The 10573-nt window shown below is 31.1% G+C and overlaps 2 protein-coding genes across 2 annotated transcripts in view; one reads left to right on the top strand and one right to left on the bottom strand.

Annotated features, from left to right (window-relative positions):
- LOC125875055 (inactive poly [ADP-ribose] polymerase RCD1-like) overlaps window positions 1-10573 on the bottom strand; it is a 485870-nt gene that overhangs the window by 51873 nt on the left and 423424 nt on the right. The gene's annotated exons all lie outside the window — the stretch shown is intronic.
- LOC125875079 (mitochondrial carnitine/acylcarnitine carrier-like protein) lies at window positions 4812-9036 on the top strand. The gene is made up of 3 exons (XM_049556155.1): window positions 4812-5026; window positions 7198-7586; window positions 8314-9036. Exons 1-3 carry the CDS (start codon window positions 4946-4948, stop codon window positions 8813-8815), a joined length of 972 nt encoding a protein of 323 aa, XP_049412112.1. The 5' UTR covers window positions 4812-4945; the 3' UTR covers window positions 8816-9036.

Genomic DNA, 10573 nt, shown 5'->3' with positions numbered 1-10573 from the left:
AAATAGATATACATGCTCACAAATCAGAAAATAATGTGAATTCAGTAAAGCGATAAAAATATATCATAATTCTCCTTTGGGTAGATATTACGACACATTATCATAATTTAAATGCCAATTTTATCTTTATTAGGTAATTGAATATTTTTAATCAAACATATACGACATCTTTTGATATACAATATATGTTTGACTAAAAAGATTAATTTACCTCATAATTTTCACTATTCGTAGAATGATTGATTCACCTTTGGGTAAATTCTTAAGTTCTAGCAATAGTGAAAGTCAATTTATCTATTTATTTTCAATATAGGCATTTCATTAACTTTCATAGATAAATGACAATTTTATGAATGCACATTCTTCTTAACCATACTAGTTTGGTCACTTTGGTGACTAACAAACCATATAAATATAAATGCACACATAATATCATAAAATTTTGTGCATGTGAATAATTTTATACATTTTAATTTGGCCACTTTGGTGACTAACAAATTATAGAAACATAATACATGCATCAATTGATCATAAATATGATATGTGTAAACGTTAATTTCTCTAGTTTGGCCACTTTGGTGACTATCAAACTATAGAAACATAATACATGCAATAAGTGATCATAAACATTGTATGTGTAGACGTTAATTTCTCTAGTTTGACCACTTTGGTGACTAACAAACTATATTGCACTAAATACACATATTATTTATTGCTTAGTATAACGACCACTTTAATTTATTGCACAATCTAAAACAAAACATAATTATTACATTATGGGAAGATTATTCTATGATATACAAATTCATACATGTTTACACAATATATCATCAGAGATCCTATTCTGCAGACTTATGAAGTGGGAAATCTTAAATATATGCAGAGTATGCTAATTTGCATGCACGAACTATTCAAAATAAGAATAAATAATTGGTAGGAAATTCTTCAGAATAATGGTGCACTAATACACCTGACATATCCAAAGGTTTTAATCAATTTTCAATTACAAATTAGTAGTAGTTATTATTTATTTAATTAATTAGGGGCTAAAAGATCACATACTTTTATGTCTTAAACAAAAACTTTCCACGTACCAAGGCTTGAGGCATTGATTCGTGGATATTCTCGTGTCAAAATTCCACCGCTTACATGACAATTATTTTCATATATATGTAAAATTATTCGTTCAAAATAATTCAGTCTCTGATACCGCATGTTAGATTAAATACTTTCAGGATCTTGAACATGATAATCTTACATAGAGAATGTTAGGGAACATACCTGATGAGGAAGACATCATCACAGAGAGAAGCGGAAGCGTTAGTCGTAAATTGATTTCTACCTCCTTGCCCTAACTTTATGTTACCACAACCGTCAGCGATGGAATTAATGTAGAGAATATGTGGTAACCCTAATGGGTGGAGGGAGGACCAATTTATAGAGGTTATGACTTAATCTGGTACGTCCATCAAGTAACCAATGTACGGACGAGATCTATTCCTTATTAAATATTATTTATGGTATTACTTTGATTCCAAGTAAACTTGGGCCATAAGTAAGAAATAATTAATAGTAATTAATAATAATTCTTACATACTATAATTAGGTGTACTTTAATATGTGTCGAAGTGTCAGGGTTGTTTTTCTTTTTCCTTTTTTCTATATAGGTCTTGAGCAATTTTTTTTAAAAAAATCGACAAAATTCTTAGGATTGTTTGATACGAAAATGGGATAGACAAAGTTACAAATTACCGTATGAGATTAGTTATTTCATTCTATACATGTGATTAACTTATACAATTATTATAATATAATCAAATATAATTTTATATTGTTTCTTAAAATTACTACTCCCTCCGTTCTATTTTATATGTCATTTTTTTACTTTGCACTTGCATTAAAAAATGATGTAACTTTATCCTTCTACCCTTATTTAATATTTTCTTAAGTCAACTTTATAATAAATGATGAATACATTTTCAAAATTAATTAACTACTCTATCAAGGGATAATAGGCAAAATATAATAATTTATGCATAAATTTTATAAAATGACAAGTATTATGGTCCAACTATTTATAAAAAGGAATGACATGTAACAAGCTGACAAAATGTTTCGGTGAGAATAATAAATTTTAAAAAGTAATGATGTGATTATAAATTTTATTTACATATGAAACAAATGGTTAGTAGATATAAATGAATGTGGGGTTATTTTAACAAAATATATACTCATGGATCAATTATTGTATTAAAATATCTCAAATCATGATATGGAATCACCATATAATTCCATATCATGGTTTTTGGAGAATATGGTATCACCTCTCATGATATGGAATCATGAGATGGAATTAGCGTAAAATCACATGTCCAAACGCTAATTCCATCTCACGATACCATATCGTGATATGGTATCGCATGGCCAAACGCCTACTTAGATTCCTAAAATTTTTACAAAATATAAAGGAAAAATTACATGGTTAAGCAAACATATACTAGTTAATTAGTCATCATACTCACGACCAATATTCAATGATAATTATGTAGGCTGGTGTTTCGAGTTTGTATAATTCACACGTTTGTATAATATAATTTGTATAACTTTTGTATAATGTGATTTTGTATAATATAATTTGTGTAACTGTTTAAAGTTCAGATGTCTGTGTTTGTATAAATTTGTTATTTCGAGCTTATACAAAAATAACTCAATTATACAAACGTACCATTGAACTAGACAAACTCACCCACAAATTATACAAACAAGACAACTTAAACTATAGCTACAACTTGTAAATATGCAAACTATAGTTATGAAACGTAATTAAGTTTATTATTATAAATATTTTCGAAAATCCCTCATAAATAAATCATTGGGCTTCTTTAAATTGGATCAAATACTTGGGCTTTATCCATATTGAAAAGTGCAAACACGCTCCCTTTGATCGATGAATTCAAATCTATTTCAGGCCCAGCCCATTGTGAAGGCATGTTGAACCCAGATTTTGTTATTGAAGAAAGTCACAATTTTACGTATCAAATAGACTTCACAATATATTAAAAATTTAGATATGATATGACTTTACGTGAGAAACTAGTAAAAATTATTGTAGTTCGCCAATTTGTGGGCAAACTATTTTTAAAAATTTTGTGATGTGTTTTAGGGTGTATTGACGGAATTAACTTTGTTTATTCCAGTTCACCCACAAATGGCGAATCACCCAGTTTAATATGTATTTTTAGAGTAATTTTTTTTTTGACATATAATGTCCAAAAAATATTTATTTTGAGTCTGAATTCTTTAAAGAGACGTGACTTCTTTATCACATCAATGCCTAGGGATAAAGATTACTATTAAATATCCAACTTAAAAGAATAATCAAACTATCGAAAATTTAGGAAAATCTAAACGAAACACCTCAAGTTCAGAATGATCTTTCAATATCCTTTCTTTAAAAAGGTTTTTTTCTTTGTACAGAGCTCTCTTTTTTTGTCAGTTTTTTTCTTTTAAATGATACTTTTATAAATCTAACTTTCTTTTAATTTTTAATATCTTTTTTTAAATTTTTTTTGCAATAAGCCAATAACACATGTCCACTAATTATATTATATATAATAATAGAATGCGATGATACATTCAATACTATAATTAGGTGTACTTTAATTATGTGTCAAAGTGTCAGGGTTGTTTTTCTTTTTTCTTTTTTCTATATAGGTCTTGAGCAATTTTTTTTTAAAAAATCGACAAAATTCTTAGGATTGTTTGATACGAAAATGGGATAGACAAAGTTACAAATTACCGTATGAGATTAGTTATTTCATTCTATACATGTGATTAACTTATACAATTATTATAATATAATCAAATATAATTTAATATTGTTTCTTAAAATTATTACTCCCTCCGTTTCATTTTATATGTCACTTATTTACTTTGCACTTGCATTAAAAAATGATGTAACTTTACCCTTCTACCCTTATTTAATATTTTCTTAAGTCAACTTTATAATAAATGATGAATACATTTTTCAAGATTAATTAACTACTCTATCAAGGGTATAATATGCAAAATATGATAATTTATGCATAAATTTTATAAAATAACAAATATTGTGGTCCAACTATTTATAGAAAGGAATGACATGTAAAATGGGATGGAGGGAGTATCTCTTATTTTTGGTACCAAATAAATCCTAGCTTCTATTATACATCAAGTAATTAGTGAAGTAGCTCATGATGGTACAATCTAAGGGGTCGTTTGGTGTGAGGGATAATACCAAATAGTCCCGGGATTAAATTATAGTACCGCTTATTTTGTTATTTGGTTGGCAAGTTCGTGATAACTTATCCCGGGATTAATAATTAATACCGAGATAAGTTATCCCTCTCTTTGGGTGGTATAGTAATCCCGGGATAACTTATCCCGGGATAAAATAGGCAAATGACAAAAATGTCTCTTTCAACCCTTTTGTTATATTACTTTTTACATTAATGAAGGGCATTTTTGTAAACAAATAAATTGTTCTTAAAATTTATTATTTTGAATACAACAAATCAAACACTCAATAAAAAATAATCCCAACACAACTTATCCTATCATAACTTATTCCAACATAACTTATTCCATCATAACTCATTTTCAAACCAAACGACCCCTTAAGAGTTTTGCATCAATTACACCGTCATGAACTACACAAAATTATTCCTCAAAATTAAGTAAAGAGTTTGATTTTAAAAATAAAATTAAACACTATACTGGCTTATTCAAAAAAGGCAACCCATAAAGGTGAGAAGACTCTGACTCGGATCGTAGTTTTTTTTTTTTTCCGCCTCGGAATCCGTAAAGGAATCAAAAAGAGTGGGTCGTGGTGGTATTAACTCTGAGACCTAATTAATTCAATTCAAACTATATCTACTCTACATGATCTGTTATATAAAGTCTATATATGTGTGATGAGCTCTCACGTTGCCTAATTTGGTGCTGCTTGAGATCTGCTTCAATCTCTCCCATTTCCGTCTTCTCTCAGGTACGAACCACTCTGTCTAATAGCTCTACATTCACTGCTCCGTTACCGTTTCTCTTTTTCTTTTTAATTTATTGTATGGCGGCATGAGAAGGAGATTTCAATGTTGGTATCAAATCCACACCAATAAATTAAATTAAAAATTTAGATAGTCAATCAGTTGAACTACTAATTAAAATCGAATCCCGGTCTTGTTGCTTTTTAGTTACTCATCTGTTTAGAGAAAATCGATAAGCTCTGTTTCTAAACCGACAGAGTCAGATTGCAGGCGAAGATATTGAGAAATAACAATTGCGATTTGATTTGGTTGAACTGAGTTTTTGTTATTCGTCTTCACTAACAAGAATCAGTCAGTTTTTGTTAATTAGTTTTACATGTGATTTTGCATTACTGTTTCTGAAATTCGCATTTTTTTTTTTTGGAGAAACGTGACATGTGTTGAAGTTGGTGCATATTAAATTTTGATCATTTATACACCTGCCATCTTAAAGCCCCAATTTTATTTCCACCATTAAAGACTTAACTTTATTAGGCGTCAACAAAAAAGATCATGAAATTCCATCTAAGCTAAATTTTTTTCTTTTATATTGTAGTTATAATTAATTAATATTTCTATTCCATGTACTGCTTTGGAGATGCGTAACAAATTTGTTTTTATTTGTAATACATGTATTATATGTGTATATTTAATTCTTCCAGGTTTGTTTTTTCCTTTTATACAATTATATTTATATTTATATTTGTGCATGTTAGCAATAAAATACTACTAATTAAATTAGGGATTGCATTACCTGTATACAATAATACAAATAATACATAGGACCGTAAATTAATTTAAATATTATGTAACACGTAGGACCCCCCTCTGTTACTGCAAAAAAGTCTCCCCTCTCTGTTTGTGTGCTAAAAGGCTTGTCGGAATAAAAATCTTTCAAATTTAACAGGTTGATTTTACAGTGTTTAACTATTATGTGTTGAATTTGAAATAATATATATTATTATTATTATTGTTACTATTGTTGTTATTGTTATTTTTTTTCAATTAGTCAAGTAAAAGAGTGTTTTAAGACTGTTAATAATTGTTAATAATTGAGTGATAAATTAATAATTCACAGTTGAGATGTTTTAGTATTCTCTTAACTTCAGTCTCCCCATGTACAATTTTATCATGATATAAATCGAACTTTGGAGTATTTCTCTCACTATCCAATTCTTAATGAATCATGACGCATAAATCTTTGAAATATACTAAAAAAAGGAGCATATTAGAAGGGGAAAAAAAAAAAAATCAGAAATAGGAAATAAATAAATTGGCTTTGATAAGAGTAATATTTCTTCTTAGGGATTTAAGCCTCTCATTTAGTTGATGTTGAATCCTTTGACTTCTAGTGTGTTACTTCTTTATATTTTGAATTTCCTGAGTGAAAATCTGACTCGACTGTTCTTCATAAATGAATCTTTAACCCGTTTAAACTGAGGTTTACATACTGCATAGCGTGTTTTATTCTAACTTTTTGGCTTCAAAAAGTTCTTGGATCCACTTCAAGAGCTTATTCCTATCCTCGCCAAACCTAATCTTGATCACTGCCTAAGAAGTAAAAATATTTAAATGACTCTTTGATACCAATAGAATTCACTGTTTTCAAAAGTATCAGGTAATTTAACCCTTCCTGGGACTGTTATAAAAGAAGCAAATCAGGTAAGAATTTCATTGAGGAAAAACATGCTTCAGCATTATTTCAATTTGTATACGGAAACTAGCAAAGAAGTTTAAAAAAGTCTGGCAAAACATTATAGTATAGGCATAACAATGTGTATTATTATTTCGAAATAATTTTGTTTATTAAGCAGTCTAACATTAGTAAGAAAGACAGAACTAATTTAGATATGTATTGCTTCTGACAATTTTTTTACATATTTCGTGATTGTTATTAGCAAAACAATCACAAACATACTACTTATATCGACATTAAATTAGAGGATTCCGTTTCTATGCTAGTGAGATTGTTCTTCCTCGAATTAGTACTTTGCCTTCCGTATCAATATAACTCACTCAAAGAAAGTTATATGACATCTATTCTATCCTAGCTCCCATTGTGTACCGAAACAATAACGCTGCACTTGGAGATACAATTTGTTCCTTAATTCTCGCGCCTTGTTTCATAATGATGCAGATGGATATAATGAAGGATTTAACCGCTGGTACTGTTGGAGGAGCAGCACAATTGATAGTTGGTCACCCTTTTGATACCATCAAAGTCAAGCTCCAAAGCCAGCCTACTCCACTTCCAGGGCAACCTCCTAAATATGCAGGGGCCATAGATGCTGTCAGGAAAACAGTGGCTTCTGAAGGTCCAAGGGGGTTATACAAAGGCATGGGAGCTCCACTTGCCACTGTAGCCGCCTTCAACGCTTTGCTTTTCACTGTTAGAGGTCAAACTGAGGCATTGTTAAGGTCTGAACCGGGAGCTCCTCTTACTGTCAAGCAGCAAATCCTTTGTGGGGCTGTTGCTGGAACTGCTGCATCATTTCTTGCCTGCCCGACTGAACTCATAAAATGCAGGTATGCTCGTTAATGCATCCAATTCAGAAGTATAATACTCCCCCTATCTTAATTTGTCTGAAACTGTCATTAATTTGAGTGATTTGAAAGTTAAATTGAACTGGATTAAATTATTTATAAAACCAATATGGATATTTAGAAACTAAACGTACTATAAGTCACGATTGACCTATATCAAGATCGTAAAATAAAATGTTAGTCAAAGCTCAGTAATCTTTGAAAATGAAGAGTAGTAGTGAATTCACATGAGAGCTAATATTGTGCCTGTTTTCAAATCTTGCATCCTGAATCTGCATATGTCCAGTACAATAGGTTCACTTTTTTTGGACAAGAGTCAAGACTATAGATGGCAAAAATACTTTGGTGCAGAGGGATTAGCATATGTCTTCTTACTTAAGATATCTAAGCTAGCTCCGTAAACTAATACAGTAACTTATAATAGATGAGCCCATTATCCTTATGTTCTAAACTTTCTTCTTGGTACAAGGGAAGAGGCAAAGATACCGCTTTGAAATTGAATCTTTTCAAGTGTTTGTAAATTTTCCTCATCCCCTTTAGTATTAACCGTCAAGTTGACCGGTTGGAACAGGAACTCATCGTTCTGCTTTTCTTTTCTCCAGTGTAGTATACATGTGTTTTGCGGTTGGTCTCTTTTACTGTAAAAACTATTTGTATTGTTTCATGTATTTTAGCAAATTAACTGTTGGATTCTCAAATGTGAGTGCAGGTTGCAAGCGCATAGTGCATTGGCAAGTGTAGGATCAGCCTCTGTGGCCATAAAGTATACAGGGCCAATGGATGTTGCAAGACACGTTCTTCATTCAGAAGGAGGTGTAAGGGGTCTCTTCAAGGGTATGTGCCCCACCCTGGCACGAGAAGTACCAGGAAATGCTGTTATGTTTGGTGTATATGAAGCGTTAAAGCAGTACTTTGCAGGAGGCATGGATACTTCTGGGCTAGGAAGGGGTTCTCTTATAGTAGCTGGAGGCTTGGCTGGTGGTTCAGTCTGGTTTGCAGTGTATCCAACAGATGTTATTAAGAGCGTAATTCAAGTTGATGATTATAGAAACCCGAAATACTCTGGCTCTTTCGATGCTCTTAAAAAGATTTTGGCCTCAGAAGGTGTCAAAGGCCTTTACAAGGGGTTTGGACCTGCTATAACGCGTAGCATCCCAGCAAATGCTGCTTGCTTCTTGGCATATGAGATGACTAGATCTAGTTTGGGATAATTGCTCCAAGGTTTTAGGACAATTGTGCTTTCAAAAAAATTTACATTATCATTGTTTCAAGATTAAGAAGGAAAATTTTGTGAGCCTAGTTCTGTTATCATACAAAGCCAAAATAGGAATATATTATCACAATAGTTCCCAATCTCTGGTTTCATCTTCAGTGTTTATTTGTTTTTTGTTATGTCAGATGGATTTAAAATCAAGGAGATGGTAAATTTCATTCACAATATTTCTGTATCTTCCCATTCTAAATGATTGAAACATGACATTTGGTCAAAAATAGTCAAGTAATCTTGAATATAGTTGTTGTTGCTCCTTTTCTTTTTGGCATCAATAATAGAGGTAAAGAAGATTAAAAAAAAGTAGTCACAGTGATAATAGGTCAGACTAGCAACCTATTATGATGGACAAAGCTAGGGGGCGGAACGGGTTCATCCAGTATAAGGTTAAAACTACGTATTTTTTATGTATATATCATAGATGTTGAATCCCCATTATATGTTTATTTTTTATATATTTTGAATCTCTTTGGGGAGAAACAGTTTTCTAGTCCTTTAGAAACTCTTTTTAGCTTTATGTTCTGTTTACTAGAGATGTTAATTTTTCAAGCGTCGGCTACTAAATTTATGACATGATGTGTAGAACTCAAAAGTCAAACCTAGTAGTTTGAAGGAACAAGGCTCTGAAAAATACATCAATTTTGGTCGAATTTGTTATTGCAATACTTAACTTTCATGAGGACCTATTACCCCCCTAGACTATTTAATATCGTATTTTAAACATATATATTTGCCCACGTGGACATAAAAAATAATGCAAAATTATAAATAGTAATGTGTCCACGTGGGCATATATATACCTTTAAAATACATTATTAAATAGTTCAGGGGTAAAAAATATAATATTAAATAGTCTAGGGAGGTAATAGGTACTCATGAAAGTTTAGTATCACAACAGCAAAATCGATCAAAGTTGGGTATTTTTCAGACCTTTATCCCTAGTTTGAAGGTCAGACTTGCAAATTGCAATAACTGAAGTTTGGTCTAACTTCAACGACAAAATGTAGCATTATTGACCAAGGAAACATGAAGTTTGTAGTATGAAATCTGTTCCTGGTGAATGCTTTTTGGAACTCTGATAACAGAATAGAACTGATCAAGACAAAGGTGAAACACATGATTTGAACTTTATGGGTTCAAGTTTGAAATTCTACTACAATTTACTGAGCCCGTAATCTTTATTTGTACCAAATAGTGAGTTTTTTAAATATATATACGGGTCTAAGTCAAAGCTACTAGATCCAGATAAATTGGTAGTCTATTCCCTATGTATCCGCCCCTGGATCAAGAACCAATACATAATTGAAATTTGGAGAAAGAATCCTACATCATCATTCACTTGTATAACACCTATACTATACAGCTATGTTTAACGTATACGCTAAAAGGAAAACATTATCCTAAAGAATGAGATTCATCATAAAACAGTTTTATATATGTTTCTTGTCATGTAAATTAATAGTAAAGCAGTCGAAATAAATAAAGACATAGTACACAAACAAACACGGACTTCAGTTGGTAAGTAAGCACTTCAACTTTATAAGTGCACATTTAAACACCATAACCTGGTATCAACTAACAACTAACCATTCCAACTTGTCCCCACCGTGCGTCTCGTGTATATCATATGTGACGTGACACATAAATTTCAGAGATGTATAGATGGTCATTTTGTAAATAGTTGTAGACTTGGAGTGTG

The sequence above is a fragment of the Solanum stenotomum genome, chromosome 8 (assembly GCF_019186545.1).
Source record: "Solanum stenotomum isolate F172 chromosome 8, ASM1918654v1, whole genome shotgun sequence".
In the NCBI taxonomy this organism is placed as follows: Eukaryota; Viridiplantae; Streptophyta; class Magnoliopsida; order Solanales; family Solanaceae; genus Solanum; species Solanum stenotomum.
The sequence above is the reverse complement of the archived record's forward strand: the minus strand, read 5'-3'. Positions and strand labels throughout refer to the sequence as shown.

Bases quoted from the DNA above. Each gene is read 5' to 3' on its own strand.
- LOC125875079 (XM_049556155.1), top strand. From the start codon at position 4,946: ATGTGTGATGAGCTCTCACGTTGCCTAATTTGGTGCTGCTTGAGATCT. The intron at 5,027-7,197 runs GTACGAACCACT...ATAATGATGCAG, and splicing joins CCATTTCCGTCTTCTCTCAG to ATGGATATAATGAAGGATTT. The intron at 7,587-8,313 runs GTATGCTCGTTA...ATGTGAGTGCAG, and splicing joins ACTGAACTCATAAAATGCAG to GTTGCAAGCGCATAGTGCAT.